Source organism: Ctenopharyngodon idella, chromosome 2 (assembly GCF_019924925.1).
Source record: "Ctenopharyngodon idella isolate HZGC_01 chromosome 2, HZGC01, whole genome shotgun sequence".
Lineage (NCBI taxonomy): Eukaryota > Metazoa > Chordata > Actinopteri > Cypriniformes > Xenocyprididae > Ctenopharyngodon > Ctenopharyngodon idella.
Window position 1 is genome coordinate 8,443,330 of NC_067221.1, and position 19,829 is coordinate 8,463,158.

Sequence of the window (19,829 nt, forward strand, 5' to 3'; positions counted from 1 at the left end):
TGTAGTCAAATGAAAAGACTTGAAAATGAAATGGAAATATTACAATGTATATTGTATAAAGCATCATGTGTATATTATGTCAAGCGTTTATCCCATAGGCGTTGTTTGGGTTCTAAACCATAAACAGATCACTTCATAAAAAGAGCAATGTGTAGTACTACTACAGTAGTACAACATTCAAATCTACCCAGAAGTACAGGTAGTGATCTCACAGCGTAGCATCCGTCATAAATTTAAGGTTGGCAATTCTTTTTATTTACTGCAAAACAGTATCACCCTAATAGTGACAGCACACAGGAGTCGTTTATATTTATGGAACTTTGAAACTTCGCTGTCATGTCTGCTCTGTACTACACAAGCAACAGAGAGAAAGAGGTGTCAGGGCTTAAACGCTCAGTCTCACTTCTCTTGGTAACATACTACAGTTTTAGAGGAAACTGTCATCAGCGTAGGTGAGACACATCCTCTCAGTTGCACATCCATAACAAAGACAACGATTTAAGTGGCTTCAGATTGCCTGTCACATTATCAGGATCTCCAGAGAAAAAGAGAATTATGCGCATTTGTCACCTTTAGTTGGTGTGACGTGCTTATAACAGTCAGCGAATGATTTCTGAGACTCTGAATAGGTAAAAAAAAAGCAGGGAAGAAGGTGTAAGAAGGTTGCTATGTATTCTGACTGGGTTATACTCTCTGCAGCTGGCACATGAAAGTCTGGAAGTTGAAGGAATGGTTGGTGATGTGTCATGTCGGAATAAATGCATTTCCACCAAGACATGACAGGACAGAAAAACATTTGAACTTTTTATTCATTAAAGAATCCTGGGGGGGAAAAAAGTATCAAAAAATTTTAAGCAACACAACTGTTTTCAACACTGGTAATAACAAGAAATGTTTCTTGAGCACCAAATCAGCATATTAGAACAATTTCTGAAGGATCATGTGACTGGAGTAATGGCTGCTAAAAATTCAGCTTTTACCATCACTGAAATAAATTACATTTTAAAATATGTGACCCAAGATGACAAAATGAGTTGCACTGAGCAAATTTTTACAATCTCTATTAAAAAAAATCTTCAAAATGATTTGTTGGAATCAGAGAACAATTGACTGAGCTACACCTGTTTGAAATCGATAAAGTCAGCAAAGTCAATTTTGAGAAAAATCGAGTTAAAGTTTTCTGAAGGTTCCAAAACAAAATCACCTAGCAACCAAACCTTAAAATCCCTGCTAATACCACCAAATTTGGCACACACTTCGTCAAAACCAAATATCTATAGGAAAAAATACATATTCAACTTTTTTTCAATATTTTACTTCAAGGCACTTTAATGCTCTTTATATGTGTATATCAGGATCGTGCAAGGGCTTCAGATCTGTCAGTCAGTGCAAGTAATATCAATTTGTTCACATCAGCATGAGTTTGAAAATCACATTTCATTGATTCAGTCTCATGCCATTAAAGATGAATATTCACAAAGTTGTAACGCTGTGCTTTACAACGATACCAAACTTGTGCTGAGGGGAAGCGCGAGTGGTGAAGCGAGAAGAGAAAAACAGCACTTTTCATGGACAAAGGAAAGGTACTCCTCTCAGAAAACATACAAATAAAGATACTTTTAGATGTTTAATTGCTATTTGAAGCATTTGGATCACTAGACGATGGCTTAATGAAATCATTTTTGTGAAAACCTAAATTCGACCAAAATCTACATTTTTGACTTAATTAGCCTGTGCACATTCGGACTCATTTTGCCAACACGGGTCACATATATTAACATGGAAAACATCTCAGGCTTGATATTGCAAACTGGTATTTTTTTACCATATTATTTTAATGTATTGTCTTAATTATGAACACGCTGGTTTGTAGCGCAAACAGTTTTGCAGTTTACTGCACTTCCCTATAGCGGCTAATAAACCAGAAGTCTCACACATTCACAGAAAACACCTGACTTCCGTGTTGAAAAATAAGGTGGATAAAGGGTACCTGGAACAACACAGCATCAGCTCCTGATTTGCTGAAGGAAGTCACTCACAGACATGCAGGATGTATGGAAAGGCGAAGCAGCATCTCATTCCCTTCTCAGGGAAGAAAGGTTACAGTCGTAACCTGAGACGTTCCTTTTTGAGGGAACTCTATGCTGCATCTGTTTTGACGACGCTATGGGAACGGTATACCAACTGCACTATACTGACGAATGCCTGTCCTAGTGCGAATCACTCTAGAACAGTCTAGGTTGAAAGCACTTGGGACCCAGGTGAAGAGTCCAGGAAGGACCATGCCGCCGCATCACACACCTCCTGGAGAGAAACCCCTGTCAGAACAGCCTTAGATTCCAGCATACTTCTAGTGGAGTGGGCTCTCACAGCAAGAGGAGACAAGGTTCACGTGACTCACAGAGATATAATAAGTAGTCAAGGACAAAAGACATACAGTAGAGCGCTTTCTGAAGGCACAGAAGCTGAAGGTGTGTTGTTCCAAGTACCTTTTATAGCTTCCGTGGTACACCGTCATGACATTGTGCATAGAGTTAGCATAGAGTTCCTTTGAAAGGGAACAGATATTTAAAACTTCAATAATATTTTACAATATTACTTTTTTTACTGTATTTTTGTTTAAATAAATGCAGCCTTGGTGAGCATAAGAGATTTCTTTGGAAAACATTTTAAAAAATCTTACCGACCCCTAACTTAAGACACAGTGTTTATTTTGAGTCCTGCAGTCACAACTAATAAACTCTGCAACTTCTTTCCCATTTTATCAGTATGTGACAAAAGATTTTTTTTATCAAGCTACAGAAAAAGAATATAGTGGCTGTAAATTTGCAGGTAAATGTGTGATGGTATTAGCATGTTTCAGCAAGTTCAGGTTTGCCAGTTTTTAATTTGAAGCCATGTTCACGCTCAATTTAAATATACATAGAGACAGAAATGTGGGAACAGGTAAAAAGTGTGGCAATTCACACAGAGACACAAACAGCTACCATGGATTAAGAAAGAATGTGTAAAATTAGTTTCTGTGAGGTGCTGGGAACTGCATGGATAATCAACTGAACTAACCATAATGCAGGACATTTTTCAAAAGAAAATAGCAGAAATTCAAAAATAGCAGGTGTAAATACCAGAACACTTCCTGCTGTTTTAAAAAAGCATGACTGTGACCATGAAAGAAATATTTGTTGAGAAAGCCCTGTTAGCATGTCCAGTACGTGTGTGTAAAGCGTGTAATCTCACCCGCAGAACATCTGGATGTTGTAGAGAGTAGGGTCCTCCTCCAGAGGTGCCAGCTGCTGGAGGCACAGCTGCTCACAGCCCCCATTAAAGCCGTCAGAACAGTCAATGCCAATGTGGTGGTCATAGCAACCAGTGCCATCCTTCATCGGGCTCAAACCAGGAGGACACTGAGAGAGAGAGAGAATAAAAATTCAAACATTCTCTGATGTGTCATAATATCCCTTTTAGCTTTGGTTTATGGCAATTTTAGCATGCATGGCTATAACACAGCCATAAACAATAATAAATAAGCTGATTGAATGGGTTACTGATTATTAATTTTGCCTTGTACTATTATGTATTTGTGTTTCCATGTTAATTTGTGTTATAGTTTTGAAATCTTGTTTTTGTTGTTAGTATTAATGATTTTACTAGGTACCACCAATGTGTAGTACAGGTCAGTCAAAGGGGACCTATTATGCCCCTTTTTACAAGATGTAAAATAAGTCTCTGATGTCTCCAGAGTGTGTATGTGAAGTTTTAGCTCAAAATACCCCACAGATCATTTTTTACAGCATGTTAAAATGGCCACTTTTGGTGGGTAAGCAAAAAAGTGCCGTTTTTGTGTGTGTCCCTTTAAATGCAAATGAGCTACTGCTCCCGGCCCCATTTCAAGAAGAGGGCGGAGCTTCAAGAGCTCATGCTCCGGCATACCGTCAAAAACAAAACAGGACAATCTCACGCACTGAAACTGTCAGTAGCGGTGTTCAGACTTGTATGTTCGAACTGGAGTCAGACAATGATGCCTACAGAGCCAGAGAATACATGCTGCATGGAGATAGAACAGGTATAGTTTAGCTTAATTATGGTTATAACTTATGTTGTCATCTTGCTTTTATTTACTAGTACAAGCCTGTTGTAGCGGACCCCGTCCGAATGATGGCCAAAACTTTACTGATGAGTTTTTATGAAGTTTATTGTACATCACACAAAAGATGAAGCGTCTGTTTTCACTCCAGAATATCACTGCAAGAGCTGAATAAAACATTACAAGAAGTGCGCATTAAAGTCTTATCTATACACTCTCTCTCTCTCCATTGCATTATCATCAACATACAGAGGGAATTACACAAAAACACTCGCTACACCTAACAGTAAGCAAATATACAAAAAAATGTACACACCCTGACAAAGGCAAAATAGTCGCGTAGGTGTGCAGACTGTGCACTTGTCACCCGTTTTTAACTTATAGCCATGATGAAATAAAGACTTTTTAAAACTTTTCAATAAGATTTGAGTGCCCTGGACTATTATTAATTTTACAAGTAAACAAATATATACAGACCATTTGCCTTTTCCAGGGGTAAACTGGTATACTTTATATCCGCAAAACAACTAGGATGAACTAATAAAGTGCGTGCTCTCCCTTTCATTACTCCCCTAACCAGTATTTATCATTATACTACGGGGCTGCTGAATGATCGATTCTGATTGGTTGACTAGTGTTCTAAGGTGCACGGCTAAAGTAGTTCTAGCAGGTCTTGACTACACTGCAGTTCCATATCACTTCGCCAAATGATTTCACTTATCTCAATAGGCCTTTACAGCCTACAACTGCTAAAGAACCAAAACCCACAACGACACCGACCAAGCAAGTAAATATAGTAAACAATAGGATGAAAACGACAAATTATTATCATGGTTTTTGCCAAAAAATACGTTTTATTGTGTCCTAAAAGCTCTCGCACACTCTCTCTCTCTTTCAAACGTACACGTACTGTATCGTACAGACAGACACTCGCACAGAAACGTTTGGTCAGCGCTGCTCTGACGAATTAATCAGTAAAATAGTTTAGCAACATGACTCACCAGCGAGGTAATAACTGTGCGGTTCGAGATAAACTTATAGTTTCGCTATTAGTAGAGACACTGCTGCCGTCAGAGACGCACAGATCAGGTTGGCTATTTCACATATGCTGCTTATTCTCTCTCTCTCTCTCAACTGCGTTAATAACTGTATCAATGGTATTATTCTCAAGCCTTCGTTACTAGTTCTGAAATGACATTTTGGAATTAGCAATGGATGCTTGGGATGAGATGCGTAAGAAATTAGTTCAACACAAAAGAGTGTTTTAAGGACAAATGTCTTGAAATACAACATTGGAACAATGTCTTGAGGTGTGGTAACTGTAGTATAAGCGGAATAACTGACTCCGGGCCACTGAATTCTTGCACATTGAAAATAATGCACACCCGAGGTGTATAATAATGCATTACGACCTCGGGTGTGCATTATTTTCTAAGAATTCAACGGCCCGTCGTCAATTATTCCTTACTTATAGGGTGGTTGTGTACACAAACTGCCAATACACATTTATGTTCAAACACCATGTAAAAATTAATTTTGCATAATAGGTCCCCTTTAATATACAGTAGAACCTCATGTTCGCCATTACCAAAAGAAGAGAGAGACAATATGGGGTCAGTGTGCAGCAAATATGCATATACATATTATAAATATGTGTATTAAACTTATGAGGTATATAGTGACATGAACTTTTCTGTGGAATAAAAAAAAAAAAGTGGGAATGGAATCAGGTCTAAAACCTGCATAAGGTTTTCCTATATCAATAGGATATTAGAAGTTAGACATGATGTACACCAGGTATTAGGATACATATAAAACCACATGAAAAAACAAACAAAAAAAAACACTATATATCATATATCATTTTATTTAATTGTTAATTTTAAAAATAACACTTCCCAACACTGAAGTTACACTTCCTTCCATGCCTGTTTTCTCTGTTTTCCCCCAAGCTAGTGATGCCAAGTTCACACAATGTTTTCTGTCAGTTTTTGGCTTCAAAGGGGATTTGACAGGTTGATTTTTACCTGCCTGGAAAATGGGATAAATGTGCTTTCACACCTTAAGTTATAAGCTTCATACCCTCTTTCTTGCGGCGGGTGCCCATACAGTAGATTCAAGATGCTTACATGAAATAACCTGCAAGTGTTGAGAAATGTTTTCCTGCAAAAGAACCACTTCCTAGGTAGCCATATTTTGAAACGAGAAAGAAATACAACTGGAATACTTCATTATTTTGGTTACAGTGAAATTTCTACAAAAGAATAAGCTGCTCTACAATTAGTCACTCACTATTCAAAAATCATTAAAATGAGAGGTTGAAAGGGCATAATTTGTGATCACAGTGGGTGTTGATTCACGACTACGCAGCTGTTATAATAAAAATGCATTAAGAGAGAGTAAAATTGTATAGCTCTTTAACAAAATGAAACTAAAGACACTTTCTCCTATCTTATAATTAAATAGCTAATATTTTTTGGTTATTGATACAACACCCTTAAAGAAAAAAGAGACAGAAATAACAAATCGGTCCATCTCACCATTATATAAACTTCACCACCTTGCTTCCTCAGTTTCTTCAGTGGCAGGTTGGGTGCAAAACACACATTTTCTGACCGCCACCTTTTCACTTGACCTCATTCGTATGAGGTATCAAAGCCCAGATGTTGGTAATGCATCTTAGTAGCACATCTTGTCCCTGGATGCATCCGTATTGATTTTGTCAGTAAGCTACAGCTGACAAGACACCTGATTTATTACCAGTAATGTAGAGAGCACAGGGCACTGAGTCTCTTAACTCATCTGTGGCAGATTCCTTAAATCACAAATTCCCAGTTTGATCAGCTGAACAGAGGACATTATCAAGGAAAGGGGAGGGTTGTTCGACAGAAAGCAAATTTCTCACATGATTTAACTGCTCATCCTCATTTGACATTATGACAGTGCTTTAAAGGTGCACTGCAGCATAAAAAAATAAAAATTATTAGGTAAGTTCATACAAAAAATGTTTTAAAAAAATCTGTTTCTTTTGTATTTTTGTTTCTAACCTAAACAAATAAGGAAAAGAGTGCATTATAAATAACTTAAAGAGGCAAGAGATATAATATTTTGGGCAATACAAATATATTCACATTAAAATATAATATAATATAATATAATATAATATAATATAATAAAAAATTGACCACATTAAAGCCCATCAAAAATATATTCATGTAAATATATTTTAACAACAACATTAGCAATATACTATTTGTATATTTTGAAAACAATCGCTCATTATTGTCCGGCTCCTGCGTCAGCATCACATGCATGCATCACGCTGCTCACGTGAACAGCGTCAGCCAATCCTGAGTCGGCGTTCTGATGTAGAACCTGGAGGCGCTGAACGTAAACAGTGTAGGACAATGACACAGAAGAGAAGATATTGTTAAATGAAGTCGTTATTTTGTTTTGTTTTTGCGCACAAAAAGTATTCTCGTCACTTCATAACATTACGGCTGAACCACTGCAGTCAAGTCGACTGTTTTAACGATGTCTTTAGTACCTTTCTGGACCTTGAAAGTGGTGGTTAAATTGCCGTCTATGGAGGAGTCAGAGAGCTCATCAAAAATATCTTAATTTGGGCACTGAAGATGTTTGGAATGACATGAGGGTGAGTAATTAATGACAGAATTTTCTCTTTTGGGTGAACTAACCCTAAAAACCATGCCAAAAGTTTTTTGTACATGGTACATTTTCTTCAATAGCCTCTTTAGTGGGCTAAAATGTGAAATGCCTCAGTGCCAACTAAGGTCAAATACATATTTACGGTGATTGATTCTGCCTTCTATTCCAATCTTTTCTTTGTGACCAGATTTAAAAAGAATGGATGAGTCAAAGCATTAGTGTGAGGAAATAGGCAATTTATAATAATTATTTAAAATGCACTGCTCAGATTCGAAGAGAATGAGTTACCAAGGAAAGCGTGCATGAAAATAGCTGGAACATAGCTTGTCCAATTCTCAAAAAGAAAAAAAAAAAAAATATCAGCAAATTTGTTCTGGAATGCCCTTGCGTCCATCTAACAGTGAATAATGCAATTCCTGAGTCATAGTTCAATATTATTGCAGTCTTCTATCTGAGCTCAAAGCATTCTTGATTGAAAAGCACTTTGTAGCGCAGAGGACATGGTGAGACAGTTAATGATGCCAGAGAAGTCATGAAGGTTTTAAATTCAAGATAAACTGAAAAAGCCCTGAACTACTGAGCCTTTTAATCTCATTTCCAAATGGGGATCTAGTCCCACAGCTTTCCAAAGCTTAAGAGAATTGCCCATGTGATTTTGTCATATAGGAACAAATCCCTTTCAGACTGTCGGATAAGCTATGCAAATCTAAAAACTGCCAAAAAAACGCCAGAAAGGAGGGAAAGAACAAAAGAGACAGAACACTTATCCAATTTTTTTTCATGAGAAAAAAGAAGAATAGCCCCAAAAAATAGTGATAGCTACAGATAAAAACAGCTGTAATATTGTTCTTAACATGAAACCGCAGACATATGTATTGTTGATTTTTAGACATGCACTGAATCTGTAATCTGAAAACTGTCATGAACAGTTGCTATAGAAACATAATAGTCCCCCCCCCCACCCCACACACACGTAATACAATTCAACATTAACTGGGCTGAATTGTGCCAATGTGGAAGACTGGCAGGTGCTTTGTTTCTTGCCACATAAACCCATGCAGAAAACCACAAGGTTTATGAATTATTGACATACTTTGCAAAAACGTCCAAATGGTTAGATTGTGCAAAAACAAGTGTTATTTAAACCCTGATAATTAAACAACAGGTTGTCATTATTTTTTTAACAGTTTTGCACTGCCCACTGACTGCTACAACAAAGCAATGATCAAATCAGTGTAATTAAACTGTAAAAAGCTTAAATTAAATTTAAGAAAAAGAAAGCCAGAATTATAGCATCAATTATTTTTTACTAATAACACTACATTTAATTAATGTCAAAGTTAACAATCTAATTAAACAAAAGTGCAAAAAAAAAAACTTCCTAGTAAGATTTTTGCAAATACAGTAGAATATTTTTCTTCTTATTCAGTATGGCAATGGTCAATGTGAAAGTCAGTGATATTACAAATCTTGCTTCAGGGACTATAGCTCGCTACATTAGCATGGCCAAGTATCCCTGCTGGCCCAGACTGTCCCTCTATAGCAGATAGTCACAGATATGGATACAGTCCTTTAAAACCACCTTTTGATCCTGGGAGGAAAGGAAAAAAACAGTGGTGTTTCCTCCCTGCTGAGCATCTGGATCACTCCCACCGAGTTTGCACTCAGAAGACCTTTGCCAAGTATTGACTAGGAACTCAGAAGTGCTTAACAGCCAGAACATGATAGGAGACAGAACAGCTTTTGAGGAGATTGTGAGGGAGTTGTCGATGGAGAGATGGAATGCATCAATAAGAGGCAGAGAACTCTACCACCAGTGGATGACCTGGACCTCAACATACTCAGGTTCTAATGATTATTTCCTTTATTTATTTATTTAATTATATTTTTTAAAGGCACAATATGTAAGTTTTCACCGCCAGAGGTCGCATTTTCAAAACAATAACAAAAGCCAAGTTTGATGACGCTATGAAGGAGAGTGGAACGATGGGAGATGTCGTTTTCACCATCCAGAGAAGCATGGAATTCACAAACCATGTTCACGGATGAGGTAATGAATTAGTTGTTGTATTATCTGTACATTTGTTCACAATATTTTATGTCATCATAATGAATTAGCTGCAAGGAACGTGAAATGTAATGCTATATTAGCCTGTTACTGATACAGTATGTGACTATTTTTCAAATGATTTGGTGGGTAAATACCAAGCGGCAACTTCCCCCCGTTTCTCTTGAAGCCAATACGGAAGTGACTTAAACCGCAATTCATCGACTGGCCGCTAGGGACAGGCTCCAAAAGAGAGCAGAATCTCATTGAGCCCCATGTTAAAATGCCCAACTTTACAGCAGAAAAAAACATGTTTACAGCCTGGTACAAATTGTGGTTTTGATCTATACAGCTAATTTTGCCCTTCATGACAACTGTGAGGGGGGTGAATTTTTTTTATAACTCATCCGTTTAAATTATATTAAGCCTTAAAGTTCTGCATAATTAACGGCGCGGCCACTTGAGTGACAGGTGGATTGCCGCTGCGGTCACTTCTAGCCATTTGTGGTTTTTGGATATTTTATTACAAAAATCTTACATTTTGTGCCTTTAATGCATATTTACCACAACTGCTCAGCTATGATAATTTCAATAAATGTCAAATAATTGTAAACACTTTTTTTCCAAATATATACAAATATTTTAAAATATTACATAATTTAAATATATATATATATATATATATATATATATATATATATATTTACATTTTATTTTAAAATTTAGTTAAAATTTTTCTGCTAGTAGCATAAATCCCATACAGCACATATGTATTACTTATGGAATTCATTGCCATTCTGATTTTATACAATGGTAAAAATCGTACATTCACATAATTCATTCATATACAGACAGCTGCTGTACCAGTATCTGTCAGCAATATCAAAAAGTCTCTGTTGAACACGCTTGGCTGGCTCGCTCAGATCTAGAGAGGATCCAATTTGTTTTTCATGTGGACGGCTGGACGGACGACGGGCACCCCGATGTGTCCCACAAAAGCACTCAACACCTAGTGTGCTGGAGGGAAAGGAACTAATTAATCACATCATCATTTAGCGATTATCAGAGTATTTCCAAACTAGTGCACTGTTCCTCTCCCCAGGAGTGCTATACATCAGCTAGACAGAGCAGATCGGAACGAGTCCACTCACGCAGGCTGCGATATTAAAACACAGAAGCAGCAGTGGCACTGCTGTCTTCAGACAAGGTGTTAATTGATTAGGGGGGGAATGAGGCTCTCTGGGGGGCCCGTAGCGAGCTCTTATGATTGGACAGATTGAAGCATCATTTTTATAGCTTCAGTCATCTGTTAATTACAAAACATCAAGCTATGGGCTCAACAGAAGGGTGTGTTCTGAAGTAGAGGAGCAGGATGAATTTAGAGTTGAAATTTCTGCAAAATATTGAGGAGGCCATAACATCTGTTTCATTAGCATTAGGTTTGGGGCTGTCCGTCCAGCTTTACCTGAAGCAAATATCAGTGTTTGCAAGGTAGCAAAAGAGTATATGAAAATAGATGCAAGACAGAAGAGATTAATCAATCACATTTCAGTATGCAAATACATCTAAGAAGACCCAGTAGAATTTAGTGTCACACCTCATCATATTCATCATAAATCCATCCTTACAGTTTGTTTACATTAACCAACATCTCATGAGTACAACACAGAAAACTCAATAAATTAATGTGTAATGTCTAATATCATCTATTAGGGGTGTAACGGTACACAAAACTGACGGTTCGGTACGTACCTCGATATTCAAGTCACGGTTCGGTATTGGTTCGGTACAGCAGGGGAGAGAAAACTAAACATAAAATTGCTTCTTTTTTATTAAACAGTGGTTTATTGAACAAATTGTGTCTCTCTCTTTAAATAAATTCAATTAGGCTACAATTAACATTTTCATAAGGATAAAAAAATCTATCTCAGCTAATGCTTTAAACTATATACAGGAAGCCATTTTTTTGCACAGTACTATAATATTAAATGTTACAATCAACAACAGAGCCCAAACTATTAAACTCAGTTGCTATTTATTTTTAGATATAATAATCAACACTCAAATAATAATAATAAAAAAATGTAAATTGCACATAAGGCAGGTTTTGCATTAACTTCTAAATCTAATTATAAAATATATAAAAAATATTTCATTTTCAAAATATAATCATTTACACAGTTAATGTCATAACTTGTTTTCATGTTATGTGACCATATGCTGGGCAAAATAAGTAGGAATGCGCACGGGCTAATTTCGAGCAAAACAAGTCAAAAATGTAAATTTTGGTCGAAATTGAGGTTTTCACAAAAATTAGTTCTCTTAAGCCCTCGTCTAGTGATCCCAATGCTCCAAATAGCAATTAAACATCTAAAAGTCTCTTTTTTTGTATGTTTTCTGAGAGGAGTACCTTTCCTTTGACCATGAAAAATGCTGTTTTTCTCCGCTCTCTTCTCGACTACTGGCACTTCCCTCAGTGGAAGTTTGGTATTGTTTTAAAGTGTGAATATTCATAATGATGCTATGAGTCTGACCCAATGAAATGTGATTTTCAAACTCATGCTGATGTAAACAAAATGATCGTACTCGCGCTGACTGATGCATCTGAAGTGCGCGCACAAAGACGCCTCAGACAGCATGCAATCTTGATACACATTTACACAGAATTACAGTATTTCAAAAAATCTGATTTGGTGACTATTCACGCAGACATTATCTGTTACGTTAAGTGAACATTTAGTTAACTGTTGGGGAAAAACATCAGATGTGTAACTTTATATTAGATACATGTGGTAGCCTACGGTAGGTCTTAATATATAGGCTGTCTGTTTCATTAATGTTAATCAAACAGTTGTGGAATCAATATTTTTTCCTATAGATATGGATTCTGACTTAGTTTGTGCCAAATTTGGTGGTATTACCAAGGATTTTAAGATATGGTTGCTAGGTGATTTTGTTTTGGAGCCTTCAGAAAACTCAAAACTGACCTTGCTGACTCTATCGATTTCAAACAGGTGTAGCTCAGTCATTTTTTGTAGGATTCCAACAAATCACACATCATTTTGAATAAAATTTGCCAGCAGGGGTCACATATATTAAATAATCAAGACATTACTAACAGGTAAAGTAAATATAATGAATATATAAGCTAATATAGTGCATATATTTAGTGAAAATCTCCCCTCTAGAGTTCATTTCTCTAGTGAAATAGCATTCTGTGGACACTAAATGAAGCTGTTTTATTGATGTCTTTTTCATGGTTGAAACACTGGTTGAGAGATTACACGTAAAAATGCATAGATCCTCTGTTCTTTTTCCTGTTGTGGTGGTTAGCAAAAAGTGTTGCATTACCGCGCACACCCCCTTCTGGATTGGAGTGTGGATCGCCTGTGACCAACTGTATTCGTTGTCTGACTGTATGCACCAAACCGTGACGTCCGTACCATGACAGTTCAGGATGAATACATTTACCGTTAGACCCCTATCATAAACAAATGTGATTCAAGAGTAAAAAAAAAAAAAACTAACCAAGTGATATTTAGAAATATATTTACATAAAAGGAGATCTTCATTTTAGTACAAGATAAAGTGTTACAAAATGAGTCCACTGGAAATAACAGACGATGAAAATTGCTATATTATTATATTATAATTTGATCTGCCCATTCTCATTTTGCTCCTATGATTTTTCCCCATAGAATACAAAGAAGTATGGCTTTCATGTTTAGCTGAAATTTTGACTGATTTTGTCACGAATGTGGCTCCCTCGGCCCTTCCTCCGGACCACCGGAGGGAGCCATCACCGGAATACTGATCAGTTCTCATTCGGACTACGTTTCCCATGGGCCCTCATTCCTGGGACTGATTGCACACACACCTGCACCGCATCACACTCACACTATTTAAGACACACACACACACTCACACATCGCGAAGTCTTGATTTGCCTTGGTGATCATTTCTGAGCGTTTTTCTGTGGACTATTTACCTGTTATCGATTGGACTGTTTATTCCCTGCGACCCTTTGCTGCCGACCCTGATCTTTGCCTGTTTCCTGGACTGTGAATGTTTTGCTGCCTGCCCTGATCCTTGCCTGTACCCTGATTCTGTTTGTCTGCCGCCTGCCTCGACCATTGCCTGTTACTGTTTTTGCCTCTGCCTTTGCCCTGTCTACTCTGTAAGTACTTTTAATAAACTAGCTGCAAATGGATCCACATTCTGTCGACCCATCATTACAGATTTATTAAAATATTATGCATATATTTGGTCAGGATTCGAACACTAATCAAAAACTACACTAATTACACTAATTTAAAGAACTATTATGTTGTTAAAAAAACAACAACAACAAAAAAAAAACATTTGTAAGTCGCTTTGGATAAAAGTGTCTGCTAAATGATTAAATATAAATGTAAATGCAAAACAAAACAGAAAGATGCATGACACCAACTGTCACTGAGGATTCATATGCTTCATTGAAAATACAATCAATGCAAACATCTCTCAAATTAAACAAAACGATAGACAGGAACAAATATCCAATAAGGCTCGCACTGGACACGCACCTGAACAAATCCTGATTCGCATGTTTTTAAACATGAGCAGGAGATCATGAATGAAGTGAGTGTCAGAAAGATGGATGAGACACAGCACTTTTCATAAACCCTGGCTGAAACAATCCTCCCATCAGCATGGCCAGCCAAACACACTAATCATGGCGCATGCCAGAGTGAGAAATCAAACACTTTAAGCGTACCTCAGCCAGATGGTGAGTGAAATCAGAGACCCTGCCTCATTTCATGGCTGCTTAACAGCCACAAGTGAGGAAGAGAGAGTGAGTGTGATGTAAAAGGAAAAGCAATGGAAGAAACAAATAAGATTTCCCATGGTAAGCTAAATAAACTTCTTCGGCAGACAAGGAAGGCCTAACTTATAAAAGTAAATGCTTTTTATAGAAATTGAGTATAAGAGGGTGTTCTTTCTTCACATTTGCAGAAATGTTGTGAAGTTTATGATGGTACAGGCGTAGAAATGGATCATTTTATCTCTGTTTTGAGTCTATGACAGTTTGTAAACAAGTAAATAGAGAAAGCATCAAACGAGAGATAAGAAGAGGGCTGGAAGTGGCAGGAAAGGAGATAAATGTGTAATTCCAAAGGGTGACAGACAGACAAGGGAACAACTCAAATGATTGGGGTTTAACATTTATTTATATATATATATATATATATATATATACATATATATGTATGATCACTTGTAATAACTGCTTAATGAGATCATTGTTTCTTCCTAAATGAATACATGATGTTAGCTAACTGCATGATTTGTATTATCTTAGAATTGTACATTTCTGACATATGGACATTACTTAAACAGAGTTACCTCTAATAAAAAATTATTCTAAATAGTAATGAAAACATATGCATTTTCTGTAAAGCTGCTTTGAAACTTATTGTTAAAAGCGCTATACAAATAAATGTGAATTGAATTGAATATATAATTAAATTAGCAATTAAATCATCAAAAACTATTCCTACCACTGGAGCAATTCTAATATGGGTATAGAAAATAACAATATATGGACTTCTAAAGTCATTTTTAAATGTTTTACTCATCTGTCAAAATTCTTCATATTAAAGGCACAATATGTAATTTTCACCACTAGAGGTCACTTATTCAAAACAAAGGCGTGGCATGATGACTTGATGATTTCGCGGAATCATGGGTGGTGTTGTCTTCACGTCTACAGCCAGTGGAAAAGAATCCGACGAGACTCGGGTAGAAATCATATTCATGGATGAGCTAATGTATTAAAGATTTATTAACACTACTGTAGTATGAAGCAAGGTGTGGCTGAAAGCCATTGGAGTGGAACAAGGCTGATGGAGCTCTTGAGCACGACACTCGGCTCAAGAGCAGTGGAGCTTTTATTATGCCGCAGACGACTGCTTCCGCTTCTTTCGGTCATGCGTATGTAGGGTAAAACAGCGCTGTTTTATCATATTAGATACCTTTGTGTGTTGAAAGTTGTTATAGTGCTACTCTGTTCACTCTGCAGCTGCTATGAGACACTCGTTGCACACTGCAGTAAGCTAGATCGATATTAGGCATGGAAAAACATGGTACTCGCGGTAAATCAAGAAAACAAGATTTAAGCAATAAGACTTACTGTGTTGAGCTATATAACATGATTAGTTTTCTGTCAATGAATGTATCCAAACAGTTCCTCGCCTGTCTAATAAAACACAATATATTAAAGCGTCTTTGGTGTTTCCATGGTTTGTACAAAATAAAACTGGAAATCGAGGGTAACGTGGGTATGATGTCATTGACAGGCGAGGCACGGACACGGTCCATGTCCTGGTTAAAATTGCTTACTTCTCTCGATTTAAACATTCTTGGAAACATTGGGGATAATGCAAGTACACAAGTCAACAAAATTTGTGGTTTTTGGTTATTTTAATTAAAAAATCCTACATATTGTGCCTTTAATGCCTTCGAATAAATGAATTAATTCTCTTCATTTTGATATATGCAATAAATTTAAACAATTATTTAACATAAAATTAGTTTCATTAGTTTCAAGACAACTCACCACACAGCCAGTAGAGTCCAGCTTGCGATCAGAGATGCAACGGAAATTTCTGCTGCAGCCTCCGTTGTCTTTTGAACAGTCTCGCACAGGCCCAAAAGAGTCGAGCAGCACCTCCAGACTGTCGAAGGACGAAGAAATCATCAGCTCCTCCCTGATGAACAATGATGCATAGAAAACTCAGTTAGTAATGGCAGGTTAATTATACTGTAAACAACCTCTAGCATCTTTAGCCATCATTATGAAAATGCATAATGATATTCTACTTGTTATTATATTATGGAATACACAGAAAATTACATACACATATCAGAACTGGATATTAAAGAGGCAAGTAATGTGAAGTAAAAAATGACTATTCTTTGTCTTCTCTACGCTACCATAAATCCAGTTAAAGGGAAAAGCTTTACAGGGCAGCAAAAGTAAACAACAGCACTGATGGCTAAACCTTGAACAGATGAACTCCATTGCTCTGACCTTGGTTTCAGCTATGTGGCTGGAAAATTGCATTGGGTGATATTTTTTCCCCCTTTCTAGAGCACTTGAAACATCCAAATATTTATCATTACTATGAAATATGAATGGGCAGTGGTCATGATGAAGGAGCAAACCAGTGACCTTTTATTGTCTAATATATTTTAAGAGTGTGAAATCACCAGGCTGCTGGAGAAGTGGAGTGCTGTGATAAATGGATTCATAGTTCTGCTACTGTGATTTCAGCTTCAAGACAGAAATACTGCCTTTACGTTCCAAGTTTTGTTTTGTTTTTTCTATTTTTTTTTCTGGTAGAAGTGGCCAATGATTCCTGTTTCAAAGCCAACTGGAGACATGGTCTGTCAGTGTTTAAAAATTATGCAAATGACAATCAAATAAGTGTATGTATAAACACAAAAATAAATTAAAAAATAATTGAGAGAGAGAGAGAAAGCAACTAAAGGCTACTTTTTCAGATCATGCATTTTTTTTTTTTTTTTTTTTTTTCCACTGGTAAAGTTATTAAACAACCATAAGATAAAAATAATCTCATATAATCTCAAAATAATTTCATGACAGTTTTCCACCTTCTATCCAACCGTTAATATTTAACTGTCTATTGTTACTGTTAGTTTGCTTAATTCTTCAGAATCTCAAAAGAGTCTGTACTACAATGTGTCAATTATAATGTGTCAGATTGAAATGACTGGGGACCTTGTTAAAAATAAAGATGGGAATAACAGTATCTGTCCTGCTAAAAGAACATTTGATTCCTCACAATAGGACTTCTTTAAAAAGAAATGACTAAAAAAAAATCAAACCACATTTCTCTATGATATAATGCAGCCAAAGAATAATTAGGATTTACTTGCACTTACTTGTTCACGTAACAGCATCACAGTTAACAATATTCACTGGAGATTCCCAGTGAATGCCCACCTTACTTAATAAAGAACATTGTGGTTCTCACCTCAGGTTCCCACTCCCACCAATCTTAGCTAAATACTAGGAGTACCAGAGAAAGCAGACCTTTTAAAGCCGTGATGTTATGGTCGTTAGGGGAAGATGTTATCGTAATAAGGCAGAATATATAATGACTCCTGTTCCACGGTAATGGGGGCACTTTGAACAAATTGAGACAAATCTACCTCTGTGAACAAAGCATCTCAATTGGCAGGGCTTAGAACAGAAAGTCTGTGGAAGCTCTAATTAGTAGCTTAACTCCAAATACAAAGCAAGCATTTTCAGACTAGACACTGGAAAAGTGCAGCCTGCTCTTTTCAACAGTGGCAAGAAGTAATTAAAATGAATCTTCACTTAAGACTATAATAAAGAAGGCAATCCAAGTAATAGAAGATTCACTCTGAAACAAATGTGATACATAATACTTTTTTAATCAAAAGCTAAGACACTAATCAGTCATTATCTGTTATTGTTCTAAAGCTTTCATTGTAACCTGAGACACAACTTTGCATTAACAATAATAATAAAAATAATATCATAAAAATTATAATTATAATAATGATGATGATGATAGTTGTTGTTATTATAATTAGTAGTAGTAGTAGTATATAACGTTTAATGGTCACCATGACTGCTTTTGTACAACAGCTCAATAAACAAAAAGATATCTTACATTTTATCATTTTATCATATCTGAGTATCTTACATTTTAGACACAATATAGCCAATTACTTTCTTTGTTTTTTCAAACAAAGTCATAGTCAATGAATTGGTTGAGTGAATGATTCAATGATTTATTTGTGCCTAAAGTAAATTATGTTATTAAAAGATTTCGGAGAATGATTCAATGATACTCATTAAGAGTCACTTCTTTCATTCCTGAAAGATTAATTGAGTGCGTTTACTGTACATGCATATTCTCAACCCGATTATGCTTAACAAGCCAACAATGCATGTGGTCATGTAAACGCGTTAACCCGTTTTCCTTTATCGGTGTAAGGTCATAAACAGCTTAAGCATAAACAGATCGACACAACTCGCTCGTTAACCTATTTTTCTGTGTGCTTATTAATGTGTGCATGTGTGATATGTGACAGGAAAGCATCCTTACAGCGGATTTAAGCGCAGCCAGACAGAGCGAGCGTTTCGCGATAAGAGTGGAGGAAATATATAGCAAAATCAGACGATATAGAAATTATAAAAATGTATTCTCATCTCTTGCAGCCAAAGTAAAAGTGGTACAGTCAAAATGCTGCATCTGTAACTGCATGAGAAGATAATATATGAGTCTGTAAGTTTCATAACTGACATAACATTTGGAATACTCAGAGTCAGATGGGGAATTATCAGCGTATCATTGCGCGTGTAAACATGCTCATTGTGTTTGAACGAATCGGTTGACATAATAATTCATTGACTGGTGTAACAACGTTACCTCTAGAAAAAGTCACTGAAAATCACCAATCATATTATGTCAGTTGATGTACCTGTACATTACATTTTAATTTTAATAAATACATTTTAATCTAGAAGGCACAATGAAGCTGATTCTTAACTTATGAACTTTAGCTTTGGTTGGATTTAATATTTAATATTGTATTTTTGTTTTTATATCGTATCTAAATTTAAATATATTCATATTTTCATTTTTTCCCAGAAAATGTGGAGATCAAACAATATTTGGCAGGCCCCCTGCGATGCTGCTGCGGACCCCCTATGGTAGCGGACCCCCTGTTGAAGAATCCTGCTCTAGCATAAAAGCAATGACGTGCCAAACATCTAACTTTATAGACACCAATACAGAGTCTACACTGTATTCTCTCTAAACTGATTGTTCTGTGCAGTTCCAAGATTGCTTTTCTTTGGATCAGATTATGCTGCTGGGAGTAGAAGCAGTGTACTGGTTCACTTGCACAACAGTAGCGAAATGTGTTTGCTGTGCTTGAAATGAACAAATATTTACTGTGTGATGTACGAAGTCGACAGCTATGGTAATT

At 36.4% G+C, this 19,829-nt stretch overlaps 1 protein-coding gene across 1 annotated transcript in view; it reads right to left on the minus strand.

Annotated features, from left to right (window-relative positions):
* The window catches only part of astn1 (astrotactin 1), a 239,111-nt gene that overhangs the window by 115,499 nt on the left and 103,783 nt on the right, over nucleotides 1–19,829 (minus strand). The window contains 2 exon segments of the mRNA XM_051870300.1: nucleotides 3,238–3,404; nucleotides 16,399–16,549. Coding sequence (XP_051726260.1) covers nucleotides 3,238–3,404; nucleotides 16,399–16,549 — 318 coding nt within the window.